Below are 21,885 nucleotides of genomic sequence, written 5' to 3' on the forward strand. Positions count from 1 at the left end.
TAGTGGCCACTATAGACATCGATCAAGTGCCCAAGGCTACATGTGTGCAAAGATAACATTCACTGAGTAAAACAAATTATACACACACACACACACACACACACACGTTACTGGCAAGTTCAACACAACAAATGTCACGTCCTTAGTTCCTTTTTTATGTCTCTATTTTGGTTTGGTCAGGGCGTGAGTTGGGGGGGTGGGCATTCTGTGTTTTTCCTATGTTTTCTATTTCTATGTGTTTGGCCTGGTATGGTTCCCAATCAGAGGCAGCTGTCAATCGTTGTCTCTGATTGAGGACCATACTTAGGTAGCCTTTTCCCACCTGTGTTTTGTGGGTAATTATTTGTATCTGTTCTACAACGTGCCAGCAAAAGTGAGAAAGAGGGAAAGTGTGTGGTGTTCCTTTCACCTCTATAGTGGCATCCAGCTAAAGCCAGGCCCAACTCCAGCTACACTTGATCCCTGAATCCACTTGTTTAACAAGCAACGTCTCATTTTCACCTAACTCTCATTCAAAAAATTAACCACATACTGTAGAGGGAAAACATTAGTTAACAGATAGTGGTTAGTTCGTTAGCTAGTTAACATTTCACACAGATTGCCAGGGTCCAGTAATCAACTAGCACGTTATAACTTGAGGAACGGCAAGGACTTGTATACCAGTTAATACTGTAGCGAATTGGTTAGGTTACTAATGTTAGCTCATCTAATGTTGTAATGTTAGCTAGCTATCTGACTTTATTAGCAAGCAAATTTTCACACCATATAAAAACTCAATTATTTGATCAGATAAATTGGCTAACGTCACTCAACATTTCTCTGGCTAGCTAACGGAGAATTCGATCCAGCTAGCAAGATAACAATGCTAATACTTGTTCCACCACACTTTCTCCCTCACCTCAAACTTTCCAAATGCCCGTAGTTTTTCGGTTACAGCTCATGAAGTACACGTCATCACCTTCTCACCCTCGTCTCTGTAGTCAGGCTTCTCACCTAACGTTACCTCTTTAGTGTTGCCAACTCCTCAGTAAGGAAAGTAGCTATTGGCTGTCCTAAAAGTCGCTAAATGACGTCATCACCTAATTTGCATAATTGGACATGTGCATGTAATTGTGACGGACGCCCTAAATATGTTTAGAACTACAAACGAGCACAGGCTGTAGAGAGTGGCACACACAGCGAATAAGAACCAGATATTTGAGGCCATACTCCTCCTTCAGCACTTTATGTTAATCCCAGTCATAACAGAGGCATTGCCTGTCCCTATCCCCAGGAGTTTCTCTTTTTTTAAAAGAGAAACGCTTCTCGAGGAAAGCCAACAGCATGGGCTATAGATTTGGCATCTCCTCCCTCCAACTCAACAAGCCCCAGAAATGTTGATACAATTGTCTGCTAGGTGTCCCTAAAGTACCTTATCACAACCCCCAGGTACTTAGAAACACTTACATCCGTGGGCTCATAGAGGAGGAGGCTGAAACGCTGGTCATCCACAACATCTGCGACCAACTTTTTCAGAAAGTATGGTGCTAGAACACATTTAATCATTTCTGTGCACTTTTGTCATATATACATATATTCATGCACATAGCTCATATATTATACAGCGCCAAACTTATCCGCTTGACTCAAGTCATTGCACGTATCCCTGCCCAAACAGGAACGAACACATATACCCAACCATAAACTGCCCCTCTCAGTTCTCTTATCTCACGACCCCAGGACACACACAGACATTCCATCGCACGAACACACACACCCAGCCAGAAAACTGCCCCTCTCAGTTCCCCCTACCTCACGATCCCCTGACACACAAATACCTTCTTGCATAAACACACACACTTCATCCCCCCTCTACTGGTCGGGTGCCCAGAGCAGAAGACTCTGCTGTGCACCACTGGGGCTCCTGCTCTGGCTAGAGCAGGTCCGCCTCCAACCCTTCGGGACCATTCAGAAGGCGACACGACAAGACTCTACCTACATTATTCCATGTATAAAAACTGATGTAACCTTTGTCTAAGCCCCTTTTTTCAGCTGTCTCCTTCCGAGTCAAATGAATAGGTCCGTGCACGTTAAACTGCTAGGACAAGATATCTTTGACCTTAATAAACTGCCTTTATGCTATACTTGATTCCACTCTGTCCAGCGTCTTGATTTGGTCTCTTTCTCCTGTAGTTAATCATCAACACTTTGAAGTGGGTAGCAGCACTGGAGTCTGAGAAAGCAGCTCTAAATGCTTCTCCAATGTGAGCACGTCAGCATGGAACAGTGTTCAGCGATAACTAATGCCATGGTGGCCTCAGCCTTTTTTGCAGAGTCAATTTTTTTTAACCATAAATGGCAGCTTGTTTTGGGTGAAACTGTTATAAAGCTTTGCCTTTTGAGTATGTTTTAGAGTTGTCATGTGTTTTTTTACATCACTAAATTTGCGTAGAAATCAACCTTACAATACAGGCAGAATGCCCGTATATCATCTCCAATAAACAGCTTCAACCAGCCATTGAATTCAGGGTTTGATTCCCACTCCTTTCTGTATTTTTGAGTGTACAGTTTAGACTGAGACATGATCAGCTAGCCAGCTAGATGTTTAGCTTATGTCACAGAGAGGCACACACACAGTGGACAAGGTGAGTAAGTGACTGAGGCTGTGTGAGTCAAAGGCAATGATTTATTTTTGTGCAGCGATTTATTTTAGACAAAGAACATTTTACATTTACATCCCGCCCTGAATGTATGCCAGGGCGGCATCAGCCAGCGGCGGCTTCCCGCATGCGTGATTCATTTGCAGTCTGGACACGGAGGGGTGAACATCTCCTGCTCTGACTGCAGCTGGGAGGGACTGCTGCGCGAGGACTGGGCCGCCTGTGAGTGCTTTGGGACAGGGTGGGGCCCACAGCAGCACAGGCTGCACGTTGAGAAGAGTAAGAACAATACGTGTTTTCACGTCAGTCTCCAAAAGTCTCCAATAACACCAGAAAAAGTCGCTAGATTTGTCGCTAGTCGATTTTTAAAAAAATGTTGCAAGAAGGGGTCTGAATACTTTCTAAGTATAGCGACAAAGTTGCTAAGTTGGCAACACTGTACCTCTTCGTTATCGTTCAGCGGACGTGCTGCTGTAACTAGTAAATTGGTTTGTGTCTGCATTCTGTTGTTATGTAAACGATTGGCTGAGCCTTGGATACAGCCAGTAGTGATCCAACTCTCCCACAAACTTTTCTCATCGGATCTACACGAATCACGTAGGGCACCTATTTTGGATTCAAAATGGCGAATTTCGCCGAAAGGTGACTAGTTTGCATCCCTGATACTGGCAATACGTGCAGGGGCGTGGCCTTCGCCAGGGTTGCAATCTGAGCCCTGCACTCTTCAATGTTTACATCTACGAATTGGCCACTATTCTAGAAAAATCCTCAGCCCCTGGTGTTAGTCTCCACAATTCAGAGGTTAAATGCCTACTCTTTGCAGATGACCTATGCCTGCTGTCACCCACAGCACATGGCCTACAGCAGAGCCTGGACCTGCTAGAGCAGTACTGCCAGACCTGGGCCCTGGCAGTAAACCCCAAAAATACAAAAATAATGATTTTCCAGAGAAGATCCAGATCTCAGGGAATTAGACCAAAGTTCTCAAATGGTACAAAATATATAGAGTACTACACACACTACAATTACTTAGGTTTAAAAATAAGCTCAACTGGACACCTTAATGATGCAGTGAATGAACTGAGAGAGAAAGCACGCAGGGAATTCTACGCCATTATAAAACAAATTCAAATTGAAATATCTATTCAAATTTGGCTAAAACTAATTGAATGTGTCATTGAACCAATTCAACTTTATGCCAGCGAGGTGTGGGGGTCCACTTGCAAAACAACATTTCACCAAATGGGACAAACACCCCATTGAAACCCTGCATGCAGAGTTCTGTAAGACATGCCCAGAGGAAAACTACAAACAATGCATGCATTGCAGAATTAAGCCAATATCCACTAATAATAAAACTTTAAAAAAGAGCAATTAAAATACAGTGACACCCACTCATATCATTACCAAGCCGTGCAATGCCAAGAGCTGAGCTAAGAAAAGAGTCCCTTCCTCCAGCCGGTCCTGGGGCTGAGTTCACAAACCTGTTCTACTACACACTGAAGCCTCAGGACCAGAACATCCAGTCAATCAGAATAAAACAAATTACAACACAGTCAAAACAAAACTACATTGCTTATTGGGAAACACAAGCACAAGCAGAACGCAAAATGCAGTGCTATATGGCCCTAAATCGTCAGTACACCGTGGCTAACCATTTGACCATGGTTACTGATCAAAACCTTAGAAAAACCTTGACAAAGTGCAGGCTCAGTGAGCACAGCCTTGCCATTGAGAAGGGTAGACACAGGAAAACCTGGTTCCCTGTAGAGGAAAGGCTGTGCAACCACTGCACCACAGCAGAACCTGAGATGGAGCTGCATTTCCTGATAAACTGTCAAACATATAATATGTACAGAGAGAGAGAGAGAGAGACAGAGACAGACAGAGACAGAGAGAGAGAGAGAGAGAGAGAGACAGAGAGATAGAGAGACCAGAAAACAAAAAGATAATTACTTGACACATTGGAAAGAATTAACAAAAAAACAGCAAACTAGAATTCTATTTGGCCCTAAACAGAGAGTACACAGTGGCAGAATACCTGACCACTGTGACTGACCCAAACTTAAGGAAAGTTTGACTATGTACAGACTCAGTGAGCATAGCCTTGCTATTGAGAAAGGCCGCCGTAGACAGACATGGCTCTCAAGAGAAGACAGGCTATGTGCACACTACCCACAAAATTAGGTGGAAACTGAGCTGCACATACAACCCATATTTATGCTTATTTATTTTCCCTTGTGTACTTTAACCATTTGTACATTGTTACAACACTGCACATATACATAATATGACATTTGTAATGTCTCTATTGTTTTGAAACTTCTGTACGTGTAATGTTTACTGTTAATTTTTATTGTTTATTTCACTTTTGTGCATTATCTACCTCACTTGCTTTGGCAATGTTAACCTGTTTCCCATGTCAATAAAGCCCCTTGAATTGAATTGAATTGAAGTGAGATACACAGAAACAAAGATAGAGAAAGACAGACAGAGAGAGAGAGAGAGAGAGAGAGAGAGAAAGGCAGAAAGAGAGAGAGAGGGAGAGAGAGAGAGAGAGAGAGAAAGAGAGAGAGACAGAAAGACAGAGAGACAGAGAGACAGAGCATTGCTTACAGAGTTGCCTGTGCTGGCCTCCATGTAAGCTTCAGTCTTGGGTTCGATGGCCAACTCCGCGTCCAATATCTTCTCGACAGGCATGTCCCCGTTGAAACTACTGGTTGACTCCACCTCGTTATCACTCTTGTCACGGCCCCGCTGACGCTCCTCCTGCACAGCTGCACAGAGAAACACAAACACACACAGGGGGGGTCACACACACTTACATACAATAACACAGTACACACACACACCTGCCTGCATAGAGAAACAAACACACACATACGCACAGGGGAGACAAACACACACACCTTCTCTCTTCATGCCCATGGCCAGACACTTCTGGTAGCGACAGTATTGGCAGCGGTTGCGTTGGCGCTTATCGATCAGGCACTCCTTGCTGTCTCGACACGTGTAAGTGAGGTCCTTCCTGATGGTTCTTTTGAAGAAGCCTTTACAGCCTTCACAGCTGTACACGGCATAGTGTTTCCCTGGAAGAACGGAACAGGAAATACAATTATTATCTTGATCAGATCAGCTCCTACTGTACATGAGCTGCTGTTGTTGGGTGATTCAGTGTTGGTGTGGATGGTATGCTTAGTTGAGGAGCTTTATAAACTGCCTGAATGCTGAATCGCTAAAAGCTGTGGAATATCAGTATGACAAAACATTTATTTTTACTGCTCTACTAACGTTGGTGACCAGTTTATAAGAGCAGTAAGGCACCTCTGGGGTTTTGTGGTGTATGGCCAATATACCACGGCTAAAGGCGTTGCGTCGTGCTTAAGAACAGCCCTTAGCCGTGGTATATTGGCCAAATACCACACCCCCTTGTGTCTTATTGCTTAAATATACTATCTGCCGTTAGTGAGTGGAAATAATCTATTGTAGCATTTCTCATGGAAATGTTCATTTGGCTTAGTTATCCTGTAGGTACAGTATGTTGATGAAGGGGGTATGGTATACTAGTAGTAGGGACAGAGTTTTTTTCCTTACCATCCAACCTGTCAAGGGAAAAACTCTGGTACCCAGCTCGAGAGCCAAGGCTCTATCTGCATTTTTGTCAAAATGAAATTATTAACACAGCCTTGTTCTGTTCAATGTTCTCTACCATTATAGTACTCTAAATATCCCAATTTATCTTAGTAAATTCAAAAGAATAAAATATAAAAATGGCTGACATTCAAACCAATGAGGGGTTTGCAACTTTTTTTGCAATTATCTTCAAATTCTCTTTTTACAGATGGAACCTTCTAGTCCCAAGCTCTCGTGGTATTGTCTAGTCTTGGGCCTTATTCTTGGGCCTTAGTCTTGGGCCTTAGTCTTGGGCCTTAGTCTTGGGCCTAGCTATAATATAGTCTGCTGTTTTACCTGAGGATCGGTCCCCACAGATGGCACAGATGTGCTTGGACATGGACCCTGGGCTCATGCAGCCGTAGCTGTTCATGTGACCCAGTCCAGCCAGGCCTGGAGGAGGCTTGATGTCCTCACTGCTGCTCACACTGTTCAGAGAGTTTACCTACAGAGAGCAGGGGACAGAGAGGGGGTTAATGGTGTGTATGTGTGTGTGTGTATGGGGGGGGGGGGTGTACATCTCACACAGATGCACACACACACTGGCTCACTTTCGCCAACTGCCGACGGTGTCACAAAGGTCAAAAGTCACCGACTTCCATTTTAGTTGAAGACAGAACCAAGCACCTCGAGTGGTCTTTTGTATACTGCATGCATTAGCTATACAGTATACAGTCAGCGCCTTCCTCAGTGTGTGTGTGTGTGTGTGTGTGTGTGTGTGTGTGTGTGTGTGCTTGTGTTCATTTCTCTGTCTATGTGCATACCTCCCTATCTGAACGCTTCCTACCTCCCTAACAACCTTATCTGAAGTGTTTTCCTTTGTCATGTCATGTGACCTGTTTTTTTTATCCAGGTATGGAAGTAGCTGTTAATATGGATGATTTACTCTCTTTACACAGTCCTTAATATAATATCGTGCCAATAGCAAACATTTACAGAAGGCCCTCAAGGAAGGGCACAAAATGGTAACTGTAAGGCTGATATAATTCATACCAGATAGAATTTTAACGAAGCTGAATACACACTCAATTGAACTATAGTACATGCAGTTCCACAGGAGAGCAGTAGAGGGAGGTAGTTGGTCATTAAGAAAACTGTATAAGCTATTCCGGGCCAAAGGAAAGCATCATTACCAGACCTGGGTTCATAAAGTATTGTGTTTGATTGAGCCTGTCAAGAGTGGGTTTTACACTAAGGACTATTGCATTGGTTCCATTGTGCCAGGTAAGCTCAATCAAGCACATCTAAAGTATAATAAATGGAACAAATACTATATGAACCCAGGTCTGATCATTATTATATATATATATATTATTATTATTATTATTATTATTATTATTTTATTTTTTTCACCATTATTTAACCAGGTAGGCAAGTTGAGAACAAGTTCTCATTTACAATTGCGACCTGGCCAAGATAAAGCAAAGCAGTTCGACACATACAACAACACAGAGTTACACGTGGAGTAAAACAAACATACAGTCAATAATACAGTTGAAAAATAAGTCTACATACGATGTGAGCAAATGAGGTGAGATAAGGGAGGTAAAGGCAAAAAAAGGCCATGGTGGCGAAGTAAATACAATATAGCAAGTAAAACACTGGAATGGTAGATTTGCAATGGGAGAATGTGCAAAGTAGAAATAAATATAATGGGTGCAAAGGAGCAAAATAAATAAATACAGTAGGGGAAGAGGTAGTTGTTTGGGCTAAATTATAGATGGGCTATGTACAGGTGCAGTAATCTGTGAGCTGCTCTGAAAGCTGGTGCTTAAAGCTAGTGAGGGAGATAAGTGTTTCCAGTTTCAGAGATTTTTGTCAAATGAACCACAGGGGATACGAGGACATCCTCCTAATAATTCATTGTCCTGCTAGTGAGGGTAAGTCATGTATATAGTAAGTATGTGTGATAATAATATATAGGCATCTTGTGTACACAAACAGGTTGAGGGACTATTGCCCTTGGAGTGAGACCAGCCTGGATAGTGATGCGGGCTCCGTACCACTGAGTACTGTACTGTAGACTAGAAAGGACTGGGCCGGGTCAACACACACACACACACACACACACACACACACACACACACACACACACACACGCACACAGATGACCTACATTGTTAGTCTACACACCACATCCCATGCCTCTCAGCCCACACATACCAGCCATGCATTACGCATATGAGGCCCTTGCTGAATACTTCATATAGCCTATACATTATTCATTCACTGTGCCCAAATGAAGACATTTGGATAGCTTATTCAAAAGTGAAAAATGTACTTGGTAAAACATGAAAAATGGGTTGTATATACACTGAGTGTACAAAATATTAGTCACACTGTCCAAATATTGAGTTGCACCCCCTTTTGCCGTCGGAACAGCCTCAATTTGTCGGAGCATGGACTACAAGCATAGCCGCGGGAAGATATTTGGCTGTGGGGGTTTATGACTTTAGTGAGAAGAAGAAGAAAAATATTTATTTTTTTAAGAGACAAATTTCAGCAGGGTTGGTTTTCCTTACTGGAAGAATATAGGGACCAATTTGAAAGCACATGAGCATTGTACTGAGCATGTAGAAAACAGAGATTTGGCGCCACATTGCGGAAAGATTGAAAACAATCACAACCATTGATGCAATCAACCAGACTGACGGCAAGGTTGATCGCATCCTGACAAAGCCCCTGGGAAGAAGTGCATATCATATTTTTCATATATGATCTTTTGCAACATATTTGTCAAATGATGCTACACTATGACTTTGATATTTAGTATTTTATGCATCTCCTTATGTAACACATTAATTAGTGTGTGTGAATACATTCACTCTTACCTGTGGGCTGGAGAGCGTGCTGAAGCCTATGGTGGGCGTGTGGGGCATGGAGACACCTGGCGAGCCCAGAGAGGACGACGTGATGACGGAGTACGGCGAGCCGCCCAGCCCATTGAATGGCGAGCCCAGGGTGCTTATGGGGGATGGGTGGGGCCGCCCGGGGTTGACGGTGGTGCTGATGACGGAGGGGTGGTGATGGTGATGGGGGTGGTGGTGGTGAGGGTGAGGGGGGCCCACCATGATACTAAGGGGCTGTGAGGGGGTGGAGCTCAGGTGGGAGACCTGAACAGAAGAATCTATAATCAGAGCAGAAAACAGTCAATCAGAGAGGAGAAGGGAGTTAGGGGACACGCCAACCAATAAGGATAGGATACTTGTTTTCAGCCCACTTGACATTCTACTGTATATAGGTGTAGAATCAATAGGGTTTAGGATTTTGCAGCTAGAAATGTACATTGTAGAATAGACACTACAATCAATTCCACATGACAAGAAATTGTTCATGGCTGTTCTATAAATCATACTTCTATAAGCTCCTGGTTCAGAGACAGTGGAATGGGCAATCAGACCAGAACACGATGAATTAGGACACATGCATAACAACTAACTAGACCCACATCATCAACCAAGGTTCCTGAGTGGTTGAGTGACAGCCAGGAGTCCAAAATGTGAATCTCTCCATTTAACCTTATCACTAATTCAGCTGTTAATGCACTGTGATGTAACCTGATGTAACCTGAAGTAGCTGGGTGCCTGGGGGTCAGTGCACGGTGAAAGCCTGCGTAAGGGACTTCCATACAGCCCCAGAACAGCCTTAAGAAGGTCAGTGCAGAGACAGGCTACACTGATCTGATCATTCAAAAATGATTTCTAAGGTCATAAGAGCCCTGCATGTTCCCATTATGCATCAACATGAGAAAATGTTAGGGGGGTGTTACAGGGACCCTAGAGGGAAGTTAGGGCTGTGGCGGTCATGAAACTTTGTCAGCCGGTGATTGTCAAGCAAATAACTGCCGGTCTCATGGTAATTGACCGTTAACTTCTTGAGTGTAGGGGGCAGGATTTTCGTTTTTGGGTAAAAAAAAACATACCCATTTGAAACTGCCTATTTCTCAGGCCCAGAAACTAGAATATGCAAGAAATCGTCAGATTAGGATAGAAAACACTCTAAAGTTTCCAAAACGGTCAAAATATTGTCTGTGAGTATAACAGAACTGATATTGCAGGCGAAAACCTGAGGAAAATCAAACCAGGAAGTGATGTTTTTCCTGAAAGCTCTGTTCCATTGGATGCCTTGCCTCCATTTAAAGGGATATCAACCAGATTCCTTGTCCTATGGCTTCCCCCAGGTGTCAACAGTCTTTAGACATCGTTTCAGGCTTTTATTTAGAAAAATGAGAGAGAAAGATAACATCGTGTCAGTGGATAGCTGGGTGTTCGCAGAGTTTTGCTTGCGCAACAGAGTGGGGCAGCCATTGTCTCTCCCTCTCCTATTGAAAAAGCGACAGTCCCGGTTGATATATTATCGATTATATATTTTAAAAACAACCCGAGGGTTGATTATAAAAAAGGTTTGACATGTTTCTGTGGACATTACGGATACTATTTGGAATTTTCGTCTGCGATGTCGTGACCGCTCGAGACTGTGGATTTCTGAACATAACGCGCCAAACAAATGGAGGTATTTTGGATATAAAAATAATCTTTATGGAACAAAAGGAACATTTAGTGTGTAACTGGGAGTCTCGTGAGTGCAAACATCCGAAGATCATCAAAGGTAAGCGATTTAATCTATTGCTTTTCTGACTTTCGTGACCAATCTACTTGGCTGCTAGTGTTTGTAATATTTGTCTACTGAGAGAGATGTTCTTACATAAACGCTTGTTATGCTTTCGCCGAAAAGCTGTATTGAAATCTGACACGCCAGGTGGATTAACAACAAGCTAAGCTGTGTTTTGCTATATTGCACTTTCATTTCATGAAAATTAAATATTTTTAGTAATTTAATTTGAATTTGGCGCGCTACAATTCAGCGGGTGTTGATGAAAATGATCCCGCTAAAGGGATGGGTGCGTCAAGAAGTTAAAGAACATAAACACATTTAGCATCATTCGTCTTCCACGCATAGCCTACAAGCCACTGATGCAGACATTGGGAACGTCTACATTTTTTCAAAGTCTACACCATCACAATAAATCCATGATTTATTTTAGACAGTTCTAAAGCAACATGATATGAAGAAAATGTAGTCTATTTCAGAAGAACAGAATAACATACTCTGCATTGTCCTTATCTGATCTGTCCTTACCTGATCTGGCTATACAGTACCATATGGCTGTGGGCTACACTAGTTCATTAAACAGACAAGATTTGCTTAGAATTCCGTAGCATTATTTTAGATTATTGTATAGTATGAAGAATGCAATTGAACAAAGCTGAATAAAATAGAAAGCGCTATTCTGTGTTGGCGGTTAACAAAGAAACAGGTACTCATATATGCTTAATTTAGAGTTATTTAAGTAACTTTAGTTGTGGTACAAATGTTGGGCTATATGTTTAGATGTTTTATACATTCTAAGGCTGCATGATGAGACTTGAAAAAAGGTTTGAAAAAAGGTTTGAAAAAAGACGCATGAAAGGCATGAGCTCTGCTTTGTTTTTTTGTGCAAGCTGTACACACTTCGTCAGTCTCTCATTCACAATTTGAAAAGCACTTGATAATGCCTCGAATTTCCCGGCTGCATCCCCTTTGTGTGACCGTAATGCCCCCTAAAAACATCCATGCCTTTTGCAGCCGGTGGCCATTGTACCCTTGAGCTGAATATAATAATTATAATTCCCTTCTACCAGCTACGTGCCGAAGCACCTCTCACTCACATGGCTCTTCGTCACGTGATCAGGTCTTTCTCACAGGCTACAAGTGAAGACACACACATCGAGGATACAACTGAGCGCGTCCTTATCCAATTCCGAGGTGCATATTGAAGATATTGGAAGAACTGTCCACATTCACTTTTCGTCAGCCAACAAGATGAGTAGGCCTAACGAACAGCAAAATCACTAGCCTATGTCAATCTACTATCCCCCATAGTACAAAAGTTGACCTGTTCTATTCTGTGAGAGAAATAAATATTCCAAACATAGTCTGGGACAGTTGTGGGATGAGATAGATCCCAAATTAATACAACCACTAGCATCAAAAAAACTGTTTTAAGCAATGAGCCTGATGCAACAGATGAGAACGTTTAGCTTAAAATGTTGATAAACTATTAGGCTATTTCTTCACCTTAGAAGCGCAGCAATGCGCACACGGCAGTAGGCTATAAGCGTGACTGTTCAATTGGCAGGAATTGACCATTCTCAAATGTGTCCACAAATGCAATTATGCATGTAATGCTTTTATTATAAAGGTGCATTATTATGGTGAAAATTATCTTCCCCAAACTTGAAACTCACGTGCTACGTATGTATGCCAGGCTCTACACCCACTGTATTAACAACACCAAGCCAACAGCAACATGATCCAAGAGAGAGGGCTCTATCAACTATCAAATCTATGTACATAGGTTATACCAACAAGAATCTATCAAATCTATTTGCATATGTTACAGCAACAAGAATCTATCAAATCTAATCTTCTTTCTGTCTCTCCTCGTCTGGGAATATAGAATGACAGGTTGACATTTCAGGCCCCAACACTTCAAGGTTGGGCTGTTGGGCAGAGCTTTACGTCACAGGGCTAACAGGAGGTGGCATTTGCATGGGGCATGGTTGCAGGGTCACTGTAGTCAGTCCTGGGTAGAGCGACCTCTCTCGTGTTACACAGGACAGAGTCGGATAGGTCAGCTGGACCAGCAGGGCTAGTGGAAGCGCACGGACGCCAGCCTACAGTGGGGACTGATACTAGCATGTATTAGTGGGGATTGGACATTTTGTGTGGATTTTTTTATGCAGACAAATACTCTCTCTCTCCCTCTCACATACATACATATACAGTGGGGTCTGAAAAGTTTAGTATTTGGTACCATATTCCTAGAACACAATCACTACATCAAGTTTGTGACTCTACAAAGTTGTTGGATGCATTTGTAGTTTGTTTTGGATGTGTTTTCAGATTATTTTGTGCCCAATATAAATTAATGGTAAATAATGTATTGTGTTGTTTTGAAGTCACTTGTATTGTCAATAAGAATATAATATGTTTCTAAATGCTTCTATATTAATGTGGATGCTACCATAATTATGGATAGTCCTGAATGAGTTGTCAATAATGATGAGTGAGAAAAGTTATAGAGGGTCAAAGATCATACCCCCAAGACATGCTAACCTCTCCTGTTATTGGTAATGGAGCGAGGTTAGCATATTTTGGGGGTATGATCTTTGACAAGATAAAGGAGGAAAAAGGCACTTCCTCATATTGTGTAGAAACAGTTTTAGGTACAGCAGTTTCTCTGCCAAAGCAGATGCAGGAAACCACAATGTATATTTAGACAGAACCAAGAAAATAACTGTGTGACTGTGACTATGTGTATTTATGCATGTATGTACTTCTGGTCTCTTTCTCTCTCATAAACAAACACAAACACACGCACATGCACACACACAGTCTCACTTTCACCAACTGCCTACTGTGTCACAAAGATCAAAAGTCACTAACTCACAGCTTTCCATTTTGTTGAAGACAGAACCCAGCACCTCGGGTTCAGCAAAGATCACAGCGTGATCTTGTCAGGCAGCCTTTCTACAGTGCGCCAACAAACACATGCCCACATACTTACAGTGCCTAGATAAAGTCTACACACCTCTTGCACAGTCTTCATATTTTTCTGCCTTTAAAATAAATACAAAAATTGATAAAGTAATGGAAAAATAACCAATTTATGCCCCTTTTTAGATTATGAAGACTGTGCAAGGTGGGTGTAGACGTTCACTAGTGACTGTACATTTATCCATGCATTAGCTACTATCAGTGCTAAGTCAAAGTACACGATCCTGTACTACATTGAGTGTACAAAACATTAGAAACACCTGCTCTTTCCATGACATAGACTGATCAGGTGTATCCAGGTGAAAGCTATGGTCCCTTATTGATGTCACTTGTTAAATCCACTTCAAATCAGTGTAGATGAAGGGGAGGAGACAGGTTAAAGAAGGATTTTGAAGCCTTGAGACAATTGAGACACGGATTGTGTATGTGTGCCATTCAGAGAATGAATGGGCAAGACAAAAGATTGAAGTGCCTTTGAACAGGGCATGGTCGTAGGTGCTAGTCGCACTGGTTTGAGTGTGTCAAAAACTGCAACGCTGCTGGGTTTTTCACACTCAATTGTTTTCCGTGTGTATCAAGAGTGGTCCACCACCCAAAGGACATCAAGGCGTAGGGATGCACGATATATCGGTGAACATATCAGAATCGGTAAAAAAAGTAGAAATGCCAACATCGGTATCGGCCCGATGTCTAGTTTAACGCCACTGTTAAGAACCGATGTCAAAGCTGACGTGCATACCTATATAACATGATGTAATGACCCCATGTAAAATGTTGCGCTACATGTGCAACACAGCATTCCTAACCTAGCCCACAATGTCTGCTGTGTAGATCGAGCAGTCAACAAGTCGAGCAGTCATTTGAAAGAGTAAGAACATTTAAGCGAGACAACTCAAAGGCGAAATCCATTAAAGCCAAGATAATGGAATTCATTGCCCTTGACAATCAACCGTTCTCTGTCGTGGGTGATGTTGGCTTTCGCCGACTGGTCGAGCACCGGTACACACTTCCAACTGGGCTATTTTTCAGATGCTGCCCTACCGGAGTTACACAGTAATAGAGTGATTCTGCAACAACGGGCACTTCTATGTCCTCGGGTCAATTTTGGGGATTTTATCAAAAATAAATAAATATTTGTATGTTAAGTTCACACTGGAATCACCCTAGACTTTTTTAAACACCTCTCTATCAAGTATTTTAGTTACTTTTCAGATGCATTTTATACCTCAATTTCACTATTTTGCCCTTGTCCCTGACCCAGACTTTTAAGCTTCTATGTTTTTCGATGAGAAAACATTAATAATTACACATTAAACTATGTTATCTACTACAGAAAGGATCAATTAAATAAAATCTATATCAATATTTATTGTGAGTATGTCCTTTATATTGTTTTTTAAACAAAATATACCTGTAATTTGGTTGTTGTGTAATTTCTACCACTGAGGACAAATTCCTCATTAATAAAGTTTTTTTCAAGAGAATGTTAATTTAGTTACCATGGAAACATATTGTGACACAGAAGCACATGACTGCAGTGTTCCAGTTGTTCCAGATGTGATGTCCAGAAGTTGAAGAAAAAATGAAAGGTAAATATTGCTTGTGTAGAGAATATTTTAATTGTCAGTCATTTCCAAACAGGCTATAATTTCTTCAATTTGTGGTAGAAATGTGATATTTTATGTATTTAGTGTAAACTATATACTAGCTGTAATACTAACCAAAGCATGCTAAGCAGGTTGTAAATTGTCTCCAGAAACTGTAGAAGTGTAATTTCCATCACAATCATTTCCATCACAAACTTAAGTGTGGTGGAAATTACAGAAAGTGGTGGAAATGACAACAATCCATTATCTTACATTTTTTTAAACTTTAGGCTTATTTTATCATGTTTAAAATTCATTTAATCTAGAAAATGCTCCAAGGTGTGCACACGTTGAAAACTAAGTTGTAGATGCCACATAAAACAGCACAGACGTCACAGACATATAGAAACAAAAACAAAAAAAGTATCCTATACGATACCAGGAACATCTGCAAAAAGACAGGGAGCGATACTGGAAGAAATAAGAGAAGGGAGAAGTGAAATCTATCTCTGAGCTTACAAAGCGAGACCAAAGATGCCAGAGAAGGCGATGGAAATGTAACCAACGGAATAGAAGACAGACTTGAAAGAGAACAGTTGCAATGGAAACCTACCTATTAGGCAACACACCACCTCAGTCACCAGATGACTTGCAGCCAGAACATTAGGCCAACATACCTGCCCCTGATGCACGCCCTGATACCCCTTCCTCATCGTCTGCAACAGGAATGAGAACTCGAATACTTGCTGGAAGGAAAAAGGTTGAAAGAGGTCGCTCAAAAGCATACCGAGATCTAGGTATGACAAATGTTAAACTTGATAATGCTTTAAGTAAAGCTGAGAAATACAAAGAAAGGTATGATCGACTGATGGACAAAATGGAGAGACAAGATTCCCCAAAGACAAAACAGCAAATGAAGGGAACTCTGAAGAATAATGAGAAGGATTTTATTGTTTCAAAATGCAGAGTTAAAACAAAAGTATAAAAAGTGGCTTAAAAAATACTCAGAGGCAACATCCTGAGAAAGTATGGCCTGGTCATAGCCGCAAACAGAGAATTTGAATTTTCAGCAAAACAAATGAGGGCAAATGAAAACAGGCCCTCAAGTCTTCAATACTCCAGGAAAAATCAGTGTAACAGAATTAGCACTGCCACAGGAGAGAAAAATCACTAGATTCTATGAACGTGATGACAACAGTAGAGCAACAGGGGAAAAGGACACACTAACGAGGAACAAGAGGACAAAGCAGAAGCTCTTCTTGAATGGCACAATTCAGAACCTTTATCAGAAGTTTAAGAGGGAATATTCAGAGATTCACATTTCCTACTGTGAATTCTGCAAAATAAGTCCTTTTTGGGTTGTCAAGCCAGCAGTCCAAGATAGGGACACGTGCCTCTGCAAAACCCACGCCAACCTCCAGTTCATGGTGGACAAACTACAGCATCACAAAGTGATCAGCTGCAGCAACATTGGGAAACTTATTGAGTCTTTGTGCTGTGGGAACCTGAAGACAGAGTGCAGGTATATAGAGTGCTCCCTTTGCCAAGCCAAAGAGCTTAAAACATCTGACTTTGATGCTGGTGAGCAGATATGGTGGTTTGAGTGGAAAAACAAAAGGCTGAAGAGAGAGAGAGAAAAACAAACAAAGAAGGAAACATGGAGAAGTTCACTGACCATTTAACAATAAAAGAAAAGGTATGTGGGAACACTGCAGATTCTACTGGAGGACTTCTCCAAAGGATTGAAAGAGAAGTTGGGGAAACACGTGTACAATATTCGACACCAATACTCCAAACTGAGAGAATTAAAAGACACTCTGGGGGAAGAGGAGGTCATTGTTCACATTGCCTTTGCAGAGAACTCCCTGTGTAAATACACCAGTGAATTCCAGGCAGTTCACTTTGGTGATTCTCACAAGCAGGTGACCCTCCACACCTGTGTTGGATATATCACAAATGATACAGTTTCACTTTGCTCACTGAGCTCTTTTTTATGCGGCATGACCCCTCTGCTATCTGGGCCCATCTCTCAAAAACACTGCCCTACTTCCTTGAGCTCTGCCCATCAACTACTGCTGTACACTTTGTGAGTGATGGGCCTTACAACCCAGTATAGGTCCAAAAAAAGTTATACTGTCCACCCTTCTCTTTGAAATGGGCTTCCAGAGAGTTACATGGAATTTCCTAGAAGCCGGACATGGAAAATGCCCAGTTGATGGGGTAGGAGCAGCTGTGAAACGAAGAGCAGATGGAATTGTGGCAAGGACCTCCCAAATGGAAAAACTATATTTGAGGAACTGTCAAAAGATCAGTCAGCTATCAAGCTTTTATATATCTTAGAGGAGATAGAGAGCATGGAGGCCCTCCTACCAAGATCACCTGGAGACAATCTGTGGGACAATGAAGATACAACAGGTAATAGTTATGGGTTATTTTATGTCGAATCTCACATTTGTTATACAAACATAGTATCACCACACTCTGTATCACTAGACTATGCTATTATTACATATTCCGAATGTGCATAACTTTTAGAATTTCCTGTGTTTCCAGATCGTCACCGACAGTCCAGGAGAGATAACTTGGCGGATACTCAGTTGCTTCTGTTCCTTTCCACATCACTGCAGCTGTTTCAGCTGTGCTTGGACTTGTCCCTGAGCCCCATCCAGTGACCAAAAGGCACATGGAGCTGGATGCCTTGGTCTGGGAGGAACATTGCTCTCTTTCTAAGCCTTAGATACACTTGGAAACTCACTATACAGTACATACAAAGCAGGACATAAAATCATACATGAAATAAAACATGTGTAGCTCTCAACTAACTCTTCCCTCTATATATAGGTGCAAGAATTGTAGCATCGAAGTGTAGTCAAGGACAAAACATTGCTCTCATGTTGAAAAGGTGCTAGTTACAGTATTTTGTCATCTTACTGTGTCTTATATTAATTAAATGTTCAACAATGGTTGTTGTTCAAAATCTTTGCAATAAAATATTGTTTTCATACATTTTTTGTTTTACATAGATGTAATTTCCACCACACCATGTCATTTCCACCACACCTTGTCATTTCCATCACAACCCATATTTTTGAGGTACAGTGCCTTGCGAAAGTATTCGGCCCCCTTGAACTTTGCGACCTTTTGCCACATTTCAGGCTTCAAACATAAAAATATAAAACTGTGTTTTTTTGTGAAGAATCAACAACAAGTGGGACACAATCATGAAGTGGAACGACATTTATTGGATATTTCAAACTTTTTTAACAAATCAAAAACTGAAAAATTGGGCATGCAAAATTATTCAGCCCCTTTACTTTCAGTGCAGCAAACTCTCTCCAGAAGTTCAGTGAGGATCTCTGAATGATCCAATGTTGACCTAAATGACTAATGATGATAAATACAATCCACCTGTGTGTAATCAAGTCTCCGTATAAATGCACCTGCACTGTGATAGTCTCAGAGGTCCGTTAAAAGCGCAGAGAGCATCATGAAGAACAAGGAACACACCAGGCAGGTCCGAGATACTGTTGTGAAGAAGTTTAAAGCCGGATTTGGATACAAAAAGATTTCCCAAGCTTTAAACATCCCAAGGAGCACTGTGCAAGCAATAATATTGAAATGGAAGGAGTATCAGACCACTGCAAATCTACCAAGACCTGGCCGTCCCTCTAAACTTTCAGCTCATACAAGGAGAAGACTGATCAGAGATGCAGCCAAGAGGCCCATGATCACTCTGGATGAACTGCAGAGATCTACAGCTGAGGTGGGAGACTCTGTCCATAGGACAACAATCAGTCGTATATTGCACAAATCTGGCCTTTATGGAAGAGTGGCAAGAAGAAAGCCATTTCTTAAAGATATCCATAAAAAGTCTAGTTTAAAGTTTGCCACAAGCCACCTGGGAGACACACCAAACATGTGGAAGAAGGTGCTCTGGTCAGATGAAACCAAAATTGAACTTTTTGGCAACAATGCAAAACGTTATGTTTGGCGTAAAAGCAACACAGCTGAACACACCATCCCCACTGTCAAACATGGTGGTGGCAGCATCATGGTTTGGGCCTGCTTTTCTTCAGCAGGGACAGGGAAGATGGTTCAAATTGATGGGAAGATGGATGGAGCCAAATACAGGACCATTCTGGAAAAAAACCTGATGGAGTCTGCAAAAGACCTGAGACTGGGACGGAGATGTGTATTCCAACAAGACAATGATCCAAAACATAAAGCAACATCTACAATGGAATGGTTCAAAAATAAACATATCCAGGTGTTAGAATGGCCAAGTCAAAGTCCAGACCTGAATCCAATCGAGAATCTGTGGAAAGAACTGAAAACTGCTGTTCACAAATGCTCTCCATCCAACCTCACTGAGCTCGAGCTGTTTTGCAAGGAGGAATGGGAAAAAATGTCAGTCTCTCGATGTGCAAAACTGATAGAGACATACCCCAAGCGACTTACAGCTGTAATCGCAGCAAAAGGTGGCGCTACAAAGTATTAACTTAAGGGGGCCGAATAATTTTGCACGCCCAATTTTTCAGTTTTTGATTTGTTAAAAAAGTTTGAAAGATCCAATAAATGTCGTTCCACTTCATGATTGTGTCCCACTTGTTGTTGATTCTTCACAAAAAAATACAGTTTTATATCTTTATGTTTGAAGCCTGAAATGTGGTAAAAGGTCGCAAAGTTCAAGGGGGCCGAATACTTTCGCAAGGCACTGTAAATTAGTATATTATGTATAATTTACATACATTTATTTGTTTTAGATATGGAAATCATATGGTTGTTTTCATAATCTCACAAACAGGTTGGTTGGAAATATCTTATTTTTCATGATAAATAAATGTTTTCAGCTGTCACCAAGGCAAGTTTATACATTCCGACATCGTGTTGAATTAATAATATTAGAAAAACCTTAAAAATCCCTTAAAATAATATTCAATACAAGTTAATGTACAAATGTATAAGAAATGCGTTATAAATCAATTTGTATATTTCATTTTTCAACTAAAATGGATGGAAATTACATTTGTCTATGGCGGTAAATTCCTGAATAGTACATCGCAGTGTGTGGTGTGTGTGTGTAACCGTTATTTAACTAGGCAAGTCAGTTAAGAACAATTTCTTATTTACAATGACGGCCTACCCCGACCAAATCCAGACGGCTCTGGGCCAATTGTGCGCCGCCCTATGGGACTCCCAATCACTGCCGGATTTGATACAGCCTGGATTCGAACCAGGGACTGTAGTGACTCCTCTTGTACAGATGCAGTGCCTTAGACGTCCATGTGTGTGTGTTAACTATTTAACTGTACTAGAATGCTTAGAAGGCCGCTAAATGTTTCAAATCGGTAGCGTTTTCTGGGGCAAGAAAAACATCGGATATCGATATCGGTATATAAATGTGCTTAAAAGGTCACATAATAAGTTGCATGAACTCACTCTGTGTGCAATAATAGTGTTTATCATTATTTTTGAATGACTACCTCATCTCTCTACCCCACAAATACAATTATCTGTAACATCCCTCAGTCAAGCAGTGAATGTCAAACACAGACTCAACCACAAAGAACAGGCAGATTTTCCAATGCCTCGCAAAGAAAGGCACCTATTGGTAGATAGATAAATATTTAAAAAAGCAGACACTGAATATCCCTTTGAGCATGGTGAAGTTATTAATTACACTTTGGATGGTGTATCAATACACCCAGTCACTACAAAGATACATGCGTCCTTCCTAACGCAGTTGCCGGAGAGGAAGGAAACCGCTCAGGGATTTCACCATGAGGTCAAAGGTAACTTTAAAACAGTTACAGCGTTGAATGGCTGTGATAAAAGAAAACTGAGGATGGATTAACAACATTGTGATTACTTCAAAATACTAACCTGAATGACATGGTGAAAGGAAGGAAAACTGTGCATAATAAAAATATTCCAAAACATGCATCCTGTTTGCAATAAGGTACTGAAGTAAAATATAGCAAAAAATGTCCTGAATACAAAGCGCTATGTTTGGGGCAAATCCAGCACAACACATCACTGAATCCTACTCTTCCAATTTTGAAGCACGGTGGTGGCTGCATCATGTTATGGGTATGCTTTTCATTGGCAAAAACTATGGATTATTTTGGGTTAAAAAGAAACTGAATAGAGCTAAGAACAGGCAAAATCCTAGAGGAAAACATGGTTCAGTCTGCTTTCCAACAGACACTGGGAGACAAATTCACTTTTCAGCAGGAACCTCAAATGCAAGGCCAAATATACACTGGAGTTGCTTACCAAGGCGACATTGAATGTTCCTGAGTAGACTGAGTGCCCAGCTATAATCGCTGCCAAACGTGATTCTAACATGTATTGACTCAGGGGTGTGAACACTTTGATAATATTTCTAA

At 41.3% G+C, this 21,885-nt stretch overlaps 1 protein-coding gene across 2 annotated transcripts in view; it reads right to left on the bottom strand.

The window, feature by feature from the left end:
- Positions 1-21,885, bottom strand: part of LOC110530170 (retinoic acid receptor RXR-gamma-A) — a 47,092-nt gene that overhangs the window by 10,572 nt on the left and 14,635 nt on the right. The window contains exons 2-5 of one of the 2 annotated variants that reach the window (XM_021613030.2): positions 9,143-9,424; positions 6,609-6,756; positions 5,549-5,728; positions 5,256-5,416 (exon numbers count right to left, since the gene is read on the bottom strand). In XM_021613030.2, coding sequence (XP_021468705.2) covers positions 5,256-5,416; positions 5,549-5,728; positions 6,609-6,756; positions 9,143-9,382 — 729 coding nt within the window. In that variant the 5' untranslated portion in view covers positions 9,383-9,424. Of the gene's footprint in view, positions 1-5,255; positions 5,417-5,548; positions 5,729-6,608; positions 6,757-9,142; positions 9,439-21,885 lie in introns of both variants that reach the window. The other variant, XM_021613029.2, reaches the window with a different exon arrangement.

Source organism: Oncorhynchus mykiss, chromosome 8 (genome assembly GCF_013265735.2).
Source record: "Oncorhynchus mykiss isolate Arlee chromosome 8, USDA_OmykA_1.1, whole genome shotgun sequence".
Lineage (NCBI taxonomy): Eukaryota > Metazoa > Chordata > Actinopteri > Salmoniformes > Salmonidae > Oncorhynchus > Oncorhynchus mykiss.